At 31.7% G+C, this 18,099-nt stretch overlaps 2 protein-coding genes across 7 annotated transcripts in view; both read left to right on the forward strand.

Moving 5' to 3' along the window:
- Nucleotides 1-8,078, forward strand: part of LOC106683338 (sin3 histone deacetylase corepressor complex component SDS3) — a 14,857-nt gene extending 6,779 nt beyond the window's left edge. The window contains exons 5-8 of the mRNA XM_014424731.3: nt 4,904-5,107; nt 5,215-5,311; nt 6,713-6,797; nt 7,848-8,078. Coding sequence (XP_014280217.1) covers nt 4,904-5,107; nt 5,215-5,311; nt 6,713-6,797; nt 7,848-7,943 — 482 coding nt within the window. The 3' untranslated portion in view covers nt 7,944-8,078. The remainder of the gene's footprint in view (nt 1-4,903; nt 5,108-5,214; nt 5,312-6,712; nt 6,798-7,847) is intronic.
- Nucleotides 8,079-16,523: 8,445 nt separating this feature from the next.
- The window catches only part of LOC106683369 (micronuclear linker histone polyprotein), a gene marked incomplete in the record, with an annotated part of 30,300 nt that continues 28,724 nt past the window's right edge, over nt 16,524-18,099 (forward strand). For 4 of the 6 annotated variants that reach the window (XM_014424790.3, XM_014424788.3, XM_014424784.3 and 1 more), the window contains 1 exon segment: nt 17,588-17,625. 6 annotated transcript variants of the gene reach the window in all.

Raw genomic sequence — 18,099 nt, forward strand, 5'->3', positions numbered from 1 at the left:
CCCCCCTCTCTCTCTCCCTCCCTCTCTCCTTCTTTCTCCCTCCCTTTCTCATATATAATTGTAACGTTACATTATATTTACATATTATCAATGTTATATTAATCACTTGGTAAGCGGCTTTTTATTTTGAACACCTTCTTTGCAAACTTTTTTGAAGGCCCCAAACATATCGGGAGTCGTCACTAGTTCTTCTAGGGACGTAGGCGGGCAATCAACCAAGGAGAACTCACCTGCTAAAGCCAGTCTAGCACAAGTGTACATAGGACAGTCAAAAATTATATGTTTTACATCTTCTACAGCTCCTTTGTTACAGTTAGGGTCATCCTTTTTTTTAAGAAGTGTAACTTTGAATTGATGTTGCCATGCCCTGTAAGAAGCTGCACCGTCCAGTGGTCTGTCTCAACCCATTCATTTTTTACCCTTTTTCTGACATCTAGTAGGAACTCGTGAGTCAGTTTTCCAGTTGCACAGTTATCTCACCTCCTTTGCCATTCGGATAAGACAATGTCGTCGATTCTACTAGAAACTTCTTTGAATCTTCTGCTAGAACTGACGAAACAACTTGACCCAACACTGGCCGGTAAGCCTTTCTTAATATTGTATATATTCATATTGATATTTTATAATGGGAGACCTAAAACGGATTCTTGAGCACAACCCCGTTGGATCAGTCTCGTGATCCTCCTTGTTGGTTACTGGAAGAAGACTGTACGCCTCTACAAGAAGGATATAATAAGCTTGTATATATTTCTTGGACAGTGCAGCCTTTTAAGTTCCTCCATTATTCCAGGCCACCACGTACTGTCAAAAGCTCCAGCAACATCATAAAAGAGGACAACAAAGTATTTAGAGGTGGAGTGTATTGCCGCCATTAGGAGCTGATTGATAGCATCTGTGATTGATAATCTCTTTCATCCCCCAAACTTGTTTTTTGACCCAAAAGAGTTGGCTATCACTTCCTTTAGGTGCAGTAGCATGAGGCTTTCCAGAACTTTACCCATCACATTTAAGAGGCATATTGGGCGATATGATTTTGCAGTATCTTCTGCTATCCCTGGTTTTAGAATCACACCATTTCTGCCTTCTTCCAAATTCGAGGGAAGACACATTTTTTCAAGCATTTGTTGTAGAAGGTAGTTAAAGGGCTGATTAGGGCCCTTCTGGCATTCTTCAAAATTTCAGGAACTATCATGTCTGGTCCCGGTACTTTTCCTAGGCGAAGTTTATCGAAAGTTAATTAAAATCGCCTAGTATAATCATATTTTTCCATAGTTTGCTCAAGATATCCTGGAGCTGAGTTAGTATTTCTTCCAGTGGAGTAGAAAATTTTGCATAGACGTTGATAAGGTTAAAGTTAATACCTGAAGCCTCTATGTTTGCGATGGAAATTAACTCGTTAGTTAGGACAGGTTGTGTGGTAATGGTATGTGAGTTATTGATGATTAGAAGAAAGAGCACTTTGTTGCGCATCACACACCCCTCTTCCAGAAGAGGAAATAATTCGGTCACGTAGTGCAGTACCAACAATTTTTCCTCTTCTAGTAGGAGGTTCCTGAAGGACAACAATGTCTATTCTGTTCACTATTGCCATGTGTCTAAATTCGTCTATTGCAAATAGTCTGCTATTCAGGTTGTGTTGTGCTATTCTTATCGTTATTATATCACTCATTGTCAATGATTGTCCTTTCAAGAGCTCTCTTATAAGATGGACACTCCTTGTAGTCAGGAGAATGGTCTGAAACTGTGTTAGTCCTAGAGCAGTTTATGCATTTTGGTGGCCCACCATATTTCTGTATTGGGCAGCTCCCACAGCTAGGCCCTCTCTCACCACAATACCTACAGTTTTCGACTGCTGCAGTGCATAATTTTTCAGTGTCTGAGAAACCTTGGCACTTGTTACAACGGGTCACAGCCACCCAGTCCTGAACATTACAGGATGACCATTCAAGGAACACTCTTCCCTCTGCAAATATCTCATGTCTCACTGCTAGGGGTACTTCCACCACCCAATGTACGAAATCCCTTCCTCTCAGGCCAGTTTTAAACACAGGGTTGAGGTGTTGCCTGGTACGTTCTAATTTATAGGCAGCTCCAAAAGTGCTCAATGATTTTGTCGTGGTCCAGGTCTCTCGGTAGATCATATTATCATCTAAGGTAGACATTTATTCTCTAGATTTATATTAGCGTCCAGTCTCTTAATTCTTTCAGATTGAATAACCTTTCTAGCTTCTTCTTTTGTGCTTGTCCTGATTATAACACCTTTGGCCGTTTCCACTACTCTGATTTTCACCCCCCTCTGTAGCTGGCGTAAGATTTTGCTTGATTCCCTGTTTTAGTGCCTGAATACTTTGCTTTGGTCGGTCTGTGTTATGAAAATCGAACTCAATGGTTTCTTAGTTGTTTCTTGGTGGTTATGAACTAGTGCTGAGGCATAAGTTCGCTTTTTTTTTGTATCCTCTTTTTCGACTATTAAAGGTTTGATCTGTTTCTTGACTACTTCCTTAGGAATTCTATTGCCTGAGTGTCAAGTCGTACTGGGCTGCGAAGTTAATTTTTATTGCCGTAATTTCTCCTTTTAACTCGGCATTTTCAACAATAAGGGTGTTGCAATTGTCCTCTAATTTCCTCGCAGATATGCGTAAAACTACTGTTTTACTAATTTGTTTAGCCTGGCCGGTTAGTAAAAATTCCTACAACTCTAAAATTATACGGCTATTTGCTTCTATTATATCTTTATATTTTAAACATCTATCCTCACATCAGAATAATGTTCAAGGGACTCACAATTACAGGCCGAATACGATGCAGCGCAGCACTGGACAGGAGAATTGGTGATGTCACTGGCAGAACTGGAGTAGTTTGCCGGGTTAGGCTGGCTAAGTGATACCTCTTTGACTCATACCTTGTTGCTCCCCCCACTATTCGCCAGTTCTTTATTGTTTACAGCGCCGTCCATATTTATAGAAAATTAGCCCCTTGAATATTAATAATGAACAAAACTAATAATATAAATCAAATACCAAGCATAGAAAAATACTTTAGAACAAAATTAGGACTAGTATAGAACATAGATATAAGTATAGAGTATAATATAAAAAATTACTGTGAAAAACAACAATCAAATATTACAATGTTATAGAAAAAAATTGGATCTAGTATAGAGTATATTAATAATGACTATGGATAATAACAAGTAGGGGCCACACAGCAAGGTTAGTTGAGTTACTCATTAAGGTTAACTGTACTGTATACTGTAGGTATACTTATAGAAATTAAACTATTAATTTGAATTGTAATGATACTAAGAGGTCTTTAAAGACAAAAAAAAATTACTAATAATCTTAGTAATCATAAAAATCCTTGTCACAGAACTTACATAACTGCATAAATCACGTGTTATGTGAATGTACACAAGTAACACACTATAATGTATACTATAATCTCTCTCTCTCTCTCTCTCTCTCTCTCTCATCTTAACTGTCCTTCTTCTAATTTGAAATGCGATATTTAAGTTCTCCAATGTGAAATGGCATGTAATCTTTTCAGTGCCTATGAATCTCAACAGAGCAATATCTGAGCTCTTTGATTTTCACTACAGATTTTCATTTGTCTCATCTGGCATGCACTACTTGATGTCTACATTGTCTACTACATGATACTGCTCATAACATTGCATCTTTGATTTTACAATTATTTTTATCTGAATATTCTATAGTTTTTAATACTAAGATTAATTAAATTCTACTTATTTTTTTTATTAAATTTGAAAAAAAAGACATTAAACTATACTTTTACATTAAATGATTACACATAATTATTTAACATTATTAAATTTAATTAGAATTAAGTTTAATAATATTTTATAATTAATGTACTAATTTAATGGAAAAATGAAAATCAATCCATGTTCTAAAAAAGTTTAAAGTATTCCAATACTAATAATCATAAAAACAAATGTGTAACATACAGCACAAAAAGTGAATTGAGTGAGGGACCCCATCGGTACATTTATTTGTCTTACTTTATGATATTCTGAGCTTTCTTTTTTTAGGTTGTTTAATCCATTTTTGTACAAAAGTACATCAATAAATGCATTATATTGAGATAAAATGTACGATTTGATATAAAAAGAAGACAAATAATTGTGACAGGAGCAGATAGACCCAAATTTTATGAATTATAATTAACCTTATGAAGAGAATTGAATGTGTAAAGTAAGTGTGGTCAAGTTAAAATTTAAAACAAAACCAGTTTTGTTGAAAATTACTCAGTATAATGAGTTTTATCTGTAATAGAAAAATGTTTTACATCTGGAATTGTGTGAATATCATTTAATTTAATATAGAATAAATTTTACTAATTATAAATTTAATTGTTATTTTTTTTATTGTACTTTTAATCAATTTGTTTTCGTTTCATGCTGTAGGATTTATACTTCCAGTTGAATCATTTAATTTGTAAAGGTCATAAGTTTAAAATTACTGATATACACTTTTTTTTTTATTATTAATTCTCTGAAGGTAAAATAAATTTATATTAGAATTTTATCTTAGAATGCATTGTCATTTTGGAAATTTTCAAAAGTTTAAATTGTAGTATAGAGATAAGTTTTTTCTTGTTTACTCTAAAACCTATTTTTGGTCCTTATGTACTTTCTGAAATAAATGTTTCAGTTAATTATTTGGCATTAATAAATGAATGATAATATCATCCAAATCATTTGCTCCTAACTAACCTATTAATATATTGATTTAGTGGTTATGATCTTAAATGTGTTTTAAAAACACGATAAGTAATACTTGTCCACTTTATCAAATTCCTTAATAGGATAAAGTAATATGAATAACAAATATGGTTTAGTCCTATTATTGCTAAAAGTAATTTTTGTTTCCATTGATGTTAGGCGATTCTACAGAATCAAAGCCTGCCATGACCAGAAAACTTAGGAGGAGGCCAAACGACCCTGCACCTATTCCTGAAAAGCGTAGAGGAAAACTTGCTTCTCTCCCTTCAAGTATTAATTTCCTTTTGGATGAAAAAGAGATTGAAGCAGATTTAAAAGCCATTTCAAGAGGTATCAAACCGAGTGCCTCGGTCAGAAAACCTGGTTTGTATGATTAATATTATTTTTTGATTTGTAGTTATTTACTTGCATAATATTTTCTAAATGTTCTGAATCTCACATTTTCCTAAAGTTTGTTTTATATTTTGCAGCTAACGGTCTTCAATCATTAGGTCCTATAATCCCTGACTCAACCAGTTCTCCTGATATAAGAATTGAAGATGGAAAACTCCTCTATGATAGAAAATGGTAAATGTTGCATCAAGAAAAATTGTCAATAATTAAAGCAGTCATATATATTATTTCTGTTGGATAAATTCATTTACCAAATAAATTGCTGAATCAAATTACCAAAAGAAAGATACTGCATAAAAGAGATGTGTGATTGCATCTGAAAAAGGGTTGAATTTTATTTCATGGCGACCCTACGCACTGAACGCTTGATTTCCCTGTCTGGTTAGAATAGGTTGGTTACCTGTAGATACCTGTAACCCTTTCCACTGCTTAACCAAATAGGATTTTAAAAGAAGAAAAAAGGTTACATCTGAAATTGTCCTAGATGTTGTTCTTTGGTTACTGATTACAAAATTGTTGTCTCTTTTATAATTTCTTTCCTTGTTCTGAACCTTTTGTAGGCTAGGCACTATTAGTTAACTGAATGTTTGAATATTTAATGTACCTAGTTGGATATTGGAAGATTTTTCTGTTTGATATTTTTTTTCCTTCGTATTTTACAGTGTTTTTTGTTGTATATGATATAGGTTTTACTGCAATAAGTCCGGAATCTGATTATATTAATTATAAATGTATAGTGTATATGTATCTTTGGACTTAAAAATTTCTTGTTGTTTGAGAATAATCCCCATACTTCATTTGGTTCATAAGCCCTTTCCATATCTAGTTGCTCATATTGTCGGCTGTGTTGTCATAAACTGAGCTTGCATTGTTTGGAATATTACAGATTCATAATATTTAGTTTAGTTCATTAATGCTCTGTTACCAGCTAAGTGAGATTGAGGCAAGTGTAGTTCTATATTCACTAGCAACTGCAGGATCATTTGTTTTTGGTTTGAGCATTGTCTGGTAAGTGGGGTGGATTGGAGAGATTTGTTTGCAGATTACTTGGTATGCTGTGGTTACAGTAGTGATACCATCTGTCCCTGCTGAAGATTTTTAGTCCATACATTTCTTTAATTAAAACAAACTCTCTTCCTGTAATTAGCAATAATTCACTAACTCATCTTGAGAACAGCCCCAAGTTCTTCTCCAATTAATCTGACAAACAAAAATTAACAGATCTCCGACTTTCTGTAAGGGGATGTCAAACTTAAGAGCTTTGTTGGACTTGCCCCCAATTAAAAGATTTTTCTTTGCCATTTGCATTGCATTTAATTGTTTAATGATTTTTAATGAATTAAAAAAACACAGGTTGATATTAATAATTAGTCATATTAAATATTTTTAATTCACTCAAAAAAAATTTTGGGTCCATAAAGTGAAGTACATATTTGAGCTATCGTCTATTTTTTTCTTTAATATTACGAATCTCTTTCTCTCGAATAGTTTTAGGTCGAGATTTATAAGCCTAGTTATTGCACATTAGCTCCAGAATATTATTTGTGCCAATTACTGCAGCTATTGATGTTTCAGGTTCCACCGTGGACAAACTGTGTTTGTTGAAGGAAAAGACTTACCTAAGTTTCCTGCCACCATCTCAGCTATTGGATCAGAAGCAGTAAGTGTTTTTAATTAAGAAGAATTACAGCCTTATGGTTTTCACTATTTACTAAGATAAATGTTCTTTATGAAGTTTTAGTAATATATAATGATGAATAGGTCTTAATACCCCAAATAATAGCCTGAAAGGTATGTTCATTGGTGACTTTAATTTTTAAACTTAAAAAACTTAGGCTTAAACTGTCACCTTGTTTGACCTCCCCTCTCTCCCTCCCTTCTAGCTGAGTTAAAATACTTAGACTCCAGTCTATTTATCCTGACAATTTCTTTTGGGTTTTGGTATATGGACTTAAAGGCTTTTACAAGGTCCTATGGAATGCTCTTAACTCTTAGTGACTCCTATATTTCGTTCTTTGGGACAGGATCAAATGCTGCTTAAAGATCAAGGAATGCGATGAACATATTAGTATCCCTATTCTAAGATTTTGCAATATATTTCAGAGCAAGAATATGTGATTTTGTGTTTGTCATCCTGGTCGAAAACCAGCTTGCTCCTCTCCTTTGAGCGGTTCTACCAGAGATCTCCATCTATTTTCAAGGATGGACGTATACAGCTTGTACACTACTAGGGACAGGTATATGTGTCTATAGCTGGAGCGCACAGCCTGACTGCCTTTCTTGTGTATAAGAATTGTCACATTATATTCCCATTCTTCAGGAATTTTCTCATCCCAGGCTTTCTGAAATAGTATTTGGAAAGATCACACTAAATCCATTCCCCCATACTTCACGGAATCCCCATATTATCCCATCCTGGAGCTTTCCCTGTCTTCATCTTTTTGATGGCTCACTCAATTTCATCCTCCTCTATCACCTCATTAAACCCATTCTCATTCTGATAATCCGCATAACCATATATTTTTAAGCCCTAATAACCCTAGTAAATAGCATATTTAACAGCCTGGAAGCTGCAATTGGTGACTTTAATTTTAAAATACTCTTAGAAAGTTTTATTTATTTTAATTTTTTTATCTATAGAATAAACATGAATCTAACATGACTAATTTCTTAGTATGAAATGATTTTCAATTATTAATTTTTTTTTCAGATATCTGTCAAGAAGACTGTAGACAACACGAAAATTAGAATCTATATTAGTCAGTTGATAAGGGGAAAAGTTACAATAAAAAGAAGGGCTTCATAATATTTTTTTTAATAAATGTACTCCAATAAAATTTATTATTTGAAGGAATCGATCTCAAAAAAATTCAGAAAAAAAATGGATAAGAATTGTACTATAGTTGTACATTAAGTGTAAATACTGTCTATTTGTAAACATTGTTTATATTTGTAAATTGTAATTATTTTTCCATTGAAAAAGTAGTATTTAGTTCATAAATGGATTGATATCACTTTACTTTTTAATACACTGAAGGAAATATTAAGATTATTTTACATAATAATACTAATATCAACTTTCAAATTACTTTGTTTATAAATACATTCCCGTTCATAAAAATTGTAACATTTATGTTGAATGTATTGAATTGAATCTTAAAATATTTTAGTTTTAGGACCTAATCCGTATTTTATTTCATTTAAAGTAAGTAATAGGATTAGTATAATGGTGATAATGGGTCAAATTTTCAATGAGCAGTTTTCAGAAGGTCTTAGCACTTCAGAACCTCCTCAGTCCAAAAATAAAAGGATTTTCAATCATTGGCCTGTGGTATGATTATCTCTTCAATGTGTCGATTTATTTTGTTCCTTTGTTTCTATTTTGTTCTTTTGTTCTTTTTTTTCTGATACCAATGTATCCTCTGCCAAATAGCAATACCAAAATGGCTCTATAGGTTTTTATGAAACTTGCCTAAACTTTTCATGTACAATGTTTCCCCGAGAAAAAAGCAAGGGATAGGTTATGATGAAAAATTGGTAAAAGTATAACATTTTATAGAAAATACTTAAAAATCATTTGAAAGTTAAATAAATCTTTTATAAAACAGAAAATCCTCCAGATTTGTAGATATGAAACCGGAATTTCAGCACATTTATTGTATCAAAATGGAAAGCAATGTTCTATCCAAAGTATTGGCCATCATCAGCTATACATTTTTCCAATCTCTGACAATTTTCGGATATTACATCAATTAACGGAATGATTCCAATTTCAAGTTTTCAGAGATGAACTTTTAATAATATTTCTCATTGCAAAATTTTAATGTTTTTCTTTTTCAAAAGTATGGTCGAAATATAAAAATATAAATATTCTGATATTTATATTCATTTAATGTTAAATTGTTAAATAATCAATATTGAAAATACCAAGAATGATTTTATGGAACTAGTCATCCTATCATTGTCTCAATTAATGCCTCATTTATAACATTTATTATATATGGTGACATTTAAATATTTATTATACTCACAAAGCAGAAAAATGCACTGCATGTGTGCCCACCAGTTTAACACTTTAATTTTTATTAAAAAAGACCTTTTATATATGGATTTTTTGTCATTCTATGACTTAATATGTTACATATAATTTTTTCTAAAATCATTCGAAATGTTAAACCTGAAGAAAATACTTTTCCTCTAAGTTATTTATCTAATCTTTTATCGATTAATGATTATGATTAAACAAAAAAAAAAAAGTATTTTAAATAAAAGAAGATGATCAGGGTAAATGTATTTCAGAGGAAGAGATTTTGAAAATTCGACATTTAAGCCCCATTAAACTATTTCAATGAGAATAAGATCTAGCTGATATTAAATACCACTTAATTGTACATTGGTTTACTGGGTTTAATCAAAATTGTTAGAGCTGTGTTTGAAAAAGTGGCACTTCTGGCGGGTCGATTTTAACAAAAATTTTGTGACATTTGAGGTGTACACTTCTTAATTTGTAATTTCATTTTCCTTTTTGAGCTAGACTGGTCACATATATAAAGACACACATAGGCCATTTTGTGAGACTTTGGACTCAAAGGTTTTCAAAACTTTTATTTCTATCGAAAATTTAAAAAATTCAAACTTTTTCTTGATCACAGTGCTTTCCCTTACTATATAATCCATAAAGGTAGAAGTGAAAATAGGTAAGTCAAAGTAATAATTGAATGGAGCCAAGTTTGGTAATGTATGTGAAAATATATTCTAGTTGTTACTGTATAAGCTGATAAATTGTATGCAAAACTATTTTCCCATAAAAGGTCTAAATTGTTCCCTTGACTGATTTTGCTTTATTTGATGGTTCACTATCATGAAGCAAAATCACTGTTATAATAATACTTTTGATTCAAAGTCTCGGTAGCATTCAGTATTGACAGTTTATAATTGATCACACCATTCTGATACCACCAAGAACAGAGCATTGTCTTCCATTGGTGGAAACCAATGATTTGTCTGTAGTTACCCATGATCTTTTACCCTCAGGATTCTTGAAATATATCTACTTTTCAATGCCAGTCACACTTTGCTTCATAGCTTCATAGTGCTGTCTTTCATTCAGTTTGTGTGGAACCCTCTTCTCAAAGCTTTCAAAAATATGGAGACAGCTTCTGGTGTCACAGTTAGGTGAACTGCAAGCTGTTGGGTTCAAGCTTCTTTCTCACTGACAAATGTTTGCAATTCGTTGTTTTCAAATTTTTTTAGTGTTCTTCCACTTTTTTGTTTTTCATTTCAAAACTGCAACTCTGGAATTTTTAAAATTCAAAGCTCTAATTTACTTACAGCATTTGATGCAGTTCTGCAACAGTTTCTTCTAATGGTAACAGAAATTCAGTGCTATCTGCAAATGGTAGTTTCCATGTTATTATATGAAACTTATATTGATGTGAGTTGAAATTTTTCATCACATTTTAAAATACGAAAATGGTTTCAATGGTGGTTTGGCATTAACTACATTAAAAGATCTTTACAGAAGTCATCTAAATAGGTAAATTCAAGTTTTATATTTACAGACCTGGTAAATTGAATCAGTATTAGCAAACATAGGGTACAATGGACTTTTTATCCATGTCCTCTTTTTTAAGTGTTTTGAATAACTCAGAAACTATGCATCATGGTCTTTCTAGAATATTTTTGGACACTATTGAAATGAAATTCGCAGTACAATGTTAAATCACAGAACTTGCACCTGTAAAATACTATTGAAGTGATTGCTTCATGAAGTTTGAAGTGGCTTTCGAAAACCAAAATGAATCACTTAAAAAAGTATTCAGTGCGTTAACCTCATAGTGGTCAAATGAAATGCAGATGGACTGTATAGGGTCTAGTGTTCAAAATTTGGGGTTTCGTATTGAAGAATGTTGTGAAAAATTATAATAGTAAAGATTTTGTGTTATCGAAATGGAATTTGTTAGATCTTTATTTATATTAAATTACATTTAAAGATACCATGAAGTTTATTATTACAATAATTATATACATAAATAAAAAAGTTGAATGCAGAGAACAGAGAACCAATTCATTAAATAACTTTTTTTGCTGTAGAAAGGAAAGTAAATAATATAATCGATTACTGCATCTATAGTCAAAGGATATGAAAGCTATTAACCAATATTAAAGTGATTAGGAGTGCAGAAATTGGCTCAGATCACCTCCTGTTAGTCGGAGATACTCAAATTTTCCCCCTAGGAAAAAACACCCTAGAAGCTACCACAAAATCAACACTATCAAGCCCCATGAACCTGGGGAAAGATTGGAATACTCAAACCTATTGGATTTAAAATTCCAGGACTCCAGCATGGATGGAAGTGTAGATAGAATATGGTCAGGATCAAAGAAAGGCTGCTATTTGGATTGCTGCATACTGGAGGCTGCTACTTCTGCTTGTGGGATTACCAATATTTCACCTACACGTAAAAGATCCAAGTGGTGGATTAATAGGGTGAAGGAATCAGTGGCAAGAAAGAAGGCAGCATGGAAGGAGTACCATAGCCACGAGACTCCATCCAATTAAGAACTGTATGTAATAAGGAGAAACGAATCCAAGCTACTAGTAGATAGGGTGGCAAAAAGAAAGAGCTTGAAGGAATTTGGTCAAATTCTGCAGAATAGCTATCATGAAAACAACAAATTTTTCTGGAAAAAGATTAAAGCAATGAAAGGAAAGACAAGCAAACCAATACGAAATGGAAAGGACGAGGGAGGCTGATTGATTACCGGGGACCAGGGTATTTTAGAATGGCGGAGACGCCACTACACGGAGGCTTTGTCTGGAGATGCTGTGTAGAGAATGATTAGAGAAAGTATGCGGGGAGAATATGGGAGGAAGAGGTGGAAGCAGCAGTAGAGAGATTAAGACTCGGGAAAGCAGCAGGAAGAGATGGTATCGCTAGACCAAGAGATATCCAATAGGATAAAGAAGACAAATGCAATATATTATCACCTCTGCGACACAGTTACAGGGAAGAGGGAGGTAGAGAGGAATGTTAAGGTACATATCTTCAAGGCTGTATACCTACCTACCCTCCTTTACGGAAGTGAAATCTGAGCACCTAAGCAGAGTTACTGCAATGGAAATGAGATACCTTCGGAGAGTGGTCAGCCAAACTAGGAGGGATTGCAAACGAAATGAAAGGATGTTGGAACTGTCTCTATAAAAGATACCGTTGAAAAGAGAACTCTGATGGTTCGGATATCTCTGTCGGATGAGTGAAGACGGAATCAGTTTTTACCAATAATCTGATAAAATTCCATCCAATCAATGTCAAAAACCTTGGAGTCACCTTTGACCAAACATACTAAAAAAAGTATGTCTCCGATATATCTGGTTGTACCTTCTTCACCTTTAAGTATTAAAATCACTTACCTCCTTTTGGAACCCACAGGCTCCCGATTACCTCCTTAATATTTCTCTACTTTGACTATTGTATGGTGCACGGGGATAGAGGTTTCTGGGAATCTTCACATAAAGTTAAAACGATTTATTCATTTCTTTATACAGCTTATATTCCGAGACCAAAGAAACATCTCTGTCACCTAATTTTAACAAAGCTTTTAAGTGGCGATACCCCTTCCTCCATTGTAAATCTGTTCTAATTCTCTAGGGAATTCCATTTCATCCTTCATTCGTTGTTCTAATTCCCTTCCAACCTTTAAATTCCATATCTTTGACCACCTACTGTCCACCCAATTCCTGAAGGATAACAATTAAAAATTTCAAATAAATATAGTTATTTATAATAAATAGTTAAATTATAATGATAGAAAGATAGATAAAATTTAACTTGAATATTATTGGACCTATTTTAATATTTACACAGAATCTGTTAATATATATATGTGTGTGTGTGTAAATATAATCATCACTACTTCATTTGTTTTCTTTTTATTTTATTTTATTAGAATATACCAACTTAAGATATATTATGAGGTGTAGATAGTTGACCGTAGATTAATGATTGGAGAAGTTTGTCGGGGGGTGCGGTCAGCAAAGAACAACATAAATAAACAAAACCATATTTATTTATTTTAGGCTTTGGGCATAAAATAAATAAACATGGTTTTGTTTATTTATGTTGTTCTTTGCTGACCGCACCCCCGACATACTTATCTAATAATTAAGATTTATTATTTGTTAGAGGATTTATTTTTGTTCACATCTGACATTTCTCATTTTCTTTTAAACTTGTAAATATGTACATAAACAATGATTGTTTCTTTTTGTTAATTATTTTTAGTTAATTAATGTTTGATTCTTTTTCATTTGATTTTATTAGAAAGTGACCTTATGGTGTAAGTTTTGATTTTATTTGTTCTATTTTTATTTTACACTTTCTGTTAATTATTGTGTAATTTTTTTTTTTATCTAATTCATTATTTTAGTTATATTTTATAATGTTTTGTAATTCCATTTTTTATTTTTAAAATTTTGTATTTTACTCTAAGTGTCTTAAGCCTATTTTTGATGCCTGTAATATTATTCTAAAGGGATCAATCCCAGAATAAATAAAGAATATTATTATGATTATTATATCCAAAGTTTATTCTTCTCAGATATGTGGAATATTATCCCGAAAGACAATTCAAGGGAATGTAGATTGAATTACATTATTTATTTAATAAATTTCGCACAATCCTATATGTATCATATATTGTTTATCCAATATATTGTTTATCCTATATGCATCCTATATTGTTTTATCCAGGTGATATAGTGTTTTTAGCTTTTAATTTTTCAACCCTTGTGTTGAGTAAGTTGCAGTCATTTGGAATAGCTATGTTTTAAATTATTATTATTTTTAAATATGTACAAGAATGAATATGCAAAGCTAAGATGTAAATTTAGAGAAAAAGTAAGTCCCTGTAGTAAAGTAAGTTAAACGTTTTTGTTTAACATATATGTATATATAGTTGACCGTAAAAATTTATATATAAGAAGATGGTCAGGGTTGCGGTCAAAAGTGAAACAAAAATAGTTGTTAAACAAATAGTTATTTCAAATGATAATAGTTAAAAAAAATAGTTGTTAACTATTTTTGTTTCACTTTTGACCGCAACCCTGACCATCTTCTTATATATTTTTGTTTCACTTTTGACCGTAACCCTGACCATCTTCTTATATATTTTTGTTCTCTCTTGACCGCAACCCTGACCATCTTCTTATATATTTTTGTTTAACTTTTAACGTCTCATCTTTTGTACATTCCAGGTTCTTCTGTAACAATTTCAGTAGAAGCCTACTTCCAACAGAAAACCTAAAATAATGGATCTCATGTAAGTTCCTCCCAGCATTTTTTGCCGCTTTCCAATCAGTGGCTGGAAATATATTTCTTTCATTACAAAGTCTTCATAATTAGTGAAATAAAATATGTGCCTTTGCAATATGATTCTTGGAGAAAGAGGTGTTTTTAACTCTTGAACAGAAGCAAATGAATAGGTGGTTTCAGAAGTTCATGAAATATTCAAAAGACAATTAAGTAGCTAGATTATCATTAAGAGCAGTTCAAAAAATTAGTTGAATTTAATTTCTACCACAGTGATACTTGTTGTTTTAAGTTTTGATTTAGCATTTCATTGCTTAATAAAAATTCAAGTTCAATTCCTTGTACTCTTTAGGGTTTTTCCAGTAGAAATTTGCTTCCTGAAGTGGGGTCTACAGCCTTGGATAACTATTTAGCTACGTACGAGCTTTCATGAGGAATTAAACTTTCCTAATATGCTAAAGATGGCCAAAGAAGTATGGTTTAAACTGATCATTGTATATGCCGGGTAGATGGTACAGTTTTTTTCCCTTGGAATTATTGTAGACATGGAATACTCTCAACCAAGTCAAGATATACGAGTAGTTTTTCTGAAACAAAATAGAGTTTATGTAGAAAATTTTAACAATCTTGTCCAAATCAGGTGGCCATATTTATTGTTTGGGCCAAGAAAAACATAAAAAAATTAAATATTCAGTAATTTTTTAGTTGGAATCAGTATGACATTGTGAAGACTGTAATAGTTAATGAAATACACACGAATTGGACATTTTAACTGAAAGAAATAATTATTCAAAACTACTTCAGAAATTAACTTGCATCATTTGAGGTAAATAATAAAAATCTAAAATTAATTTAGAGTAATAATAACATATAATTGACATGCCCTGCAATGAGGTAAAAATCATCATGTAAAGTTAATAGAAATGTAATGTGCTGAAGAGGTGTACTCACCAGTTTTTATATTTTATAAAGTGTCTCAAGTAGATTCAGAAAAGACAATTTTTTTATTTAATGTTCTTTTTCTTTCTCTCCATCCAAGTTATCACAAAGCTTGGAGCTTTAGCCTGGATCCATTTTCTTCACCTGTCGTAAATGTTTACCATTTCTCTCAGAGGGCAGCCAAATAATCTACCAAGCCTGGTGACATAAACCGTATACCTCAGCTTCGGTCGGCCTCGCAGTAACTTTCTCTTTGGTCAACCATTTGATCTTCCTTTCATTGCCCAATTTATTTACATGGCCTGATCAATACCACTTTAAAACTTTGAATTGATTATCTAATTTTTAAAACTAGTATTACGATATAATTTAATTATTAAAAAGTAATTAATTTTCTTCCAGATTCTAAGTGAAATGGGAATTATAATAAATTTTCCATTGACAAGTAATATTATATAGCTGACAGGAAACATTTCTATAGAATATGTTGCATCTATTTATATTCTATCAATGGTATAGAAAAATTTACACTTCATGTGATTCAATAATCTAAAACAATTTTTATGCTAATAAAATTGATTCATGCTAGGTCATTAATCACAATTGAGATTTCATTAATTTTAAAATCTGACTAATCCTTGTTAGTAAACACCACATAAGAGCCGTGGTGTAATGATGTAAAGACATCATGCCCTGATGGATTTATTTGTTTTTAAAAGAGTTTAAAAAAATGGATTGATGCCCTTTTGGCATGAGTCAAATCAGTAGATAGCTGATGAGGGACAATCATAATGGAGCACACAATGGTTGCATATTTTTTATTTTCCATAATTTTAACACACATTGAAGGTTACAGCAGGAGAACCAGAAAGCGAAGGAGGAATGACTCAATGTCTGGATATGATGATACTATTGTAAAATATATATATACTTTTTTTGGTTCCAAGTATATTTCCCAATAAATCTAAAACAGGAAGTGATTAAATAAAATTAGATATTTTATTTATACAATCTCTTAAAGTCTTTATGTATTTATTTTTTGATACTGTTTCTGCATATTTATTAATTTTATCTGTTGGTGTGTGTGGTTTGTTTGTTTATTTTGTAAATGTCATTGAGTCTTTATAAATAAATTTTATTATTATCACTATTCCTTATCATTCCATTGATCAACTTTTATTTCTGAAAAGGTTTTTGTGGGACTCAGAGGCAGATGGAATTCAAGCGAATACAGTACCATTTCAAATGTTATTTCCTGATATTGTATCTGAAATACTGGCTTTAGTTAATGTTGTACTGTATTAATTTAACCTTAGTGAATAGTAAATATATATCTTAATAATTTAAGATTTGGTAATGAAGCTTAAATTTACAGATTAAAATTTGTAGAGAATACCAGTTCCAGCGTCACTGAGAGTAAAAAAGAACTTGTCAATGTGTTTTTGACTAAATGGCAGCAACAAACGACGAACTAGGTATGTTAAAATTATGTAAAACTAATGTTACCCTCTCAAGACAGTTTATGTGTTAATAATTTTCTTCTAAAAGTAATATTCCACATTGCTGGTGGAGGACTATGGCAATGGAAAATATGTTTATAGAATAATAATTATTATCTTTAAATACAATTTATCATGAAAATAATGATACAGCTTATGTACTGAATTTTCTAAAAAAATTCAATTTTTGTTTTTATTTTGAATAATGTTACAAAAAAAAGTTACCATAGAAACATTATCTACTTATTTTTATTTTTCTTGTTTTATGGGATTTTTAATTTTAAATATCCTTGTTGGCTTAGGTTGTCTAGAATGACTTATTGGCTGAGGCACCATATTATTACATACTACTGTGAAAGTGTTAGATTTTTTTTTTAAGTGTCATTAAAAAATACAACTTTTTCACTACGAGCATTTATTTATGTTTTAATTTCCAACCAGTGATGAGACCCTGGTACTAGGATTGTATCTGAGAAATCCCTTCTATAAAATACATAATTTTAATTTGAGGAAGCGATAATTATTTTTTATAAAGATACGTCCTGAGCATAGATAAAGATTACACCTTGAATCGTTCTATCTCCACGATTTAGTTTCTTTATAAACAAAGGATTTCTTTTATAGGTTTGTTTTGTTTTAAGCTAGATCTTGAGGCTTCCCCCTCTTTTATCCCCACCCTAGATCCCAATGTGTCTGTGAGTCACTAACTTTGCCTCTGCCTAACGATCAAGTTGCCATTGTAAGCTTTTATTTTTATTCATTTATTTTAGTTTATGTTAGCTTATGATGAAGGTCTTCTGTTTTTTTTTTTTAATTGTGTCACTTGACTTATTAGTTGAGCTGTTTTTAATAGTGTTTTTTCTGCTTCTGCAATATTAGTACTGTAGTTATCTTTTATAAAATGTATGACCTTACATTTAGAGCTGACTCTACAATTCTGTTCATTGGTTTGTACTCTATAATTATATTTTGTAAGTTAGTAAGAATAAGAAAGTCTAACTATACATTAGTTATTCAAACTCATTTATAATATGCTGCTATATATTAGTACATCAGGAAAAATCAACAATGTTTTCTTGTTTTAAGTTAGAAGAATATTTTTTGAATTATTTTATCCTAAATATAAAAAAAATTCCAGGAAGTATCTATAGTCATTTCGTGAAACTATAAACATAGCATACTGAAATTCATTTCAGTTCCATATTTATTTGTT

The sequence above is a fragment of the Halyomorpha halys genome, unplaced genomic scaffold (assembly GCF_000696795.3).
Source record: "Halyomorpha halys isolate HHAL.00 unplaced genomic scaffold, Hhal_1.1 Scaffold478.1, whole genome shotgun sequence".
NCBI classification, from domain to species: Eukaryota; Metazoa; Arthropoda; class Insecta; order Hemiptera; family Pentatomidae; genus Halyomorpha; species Halyomorpha halys.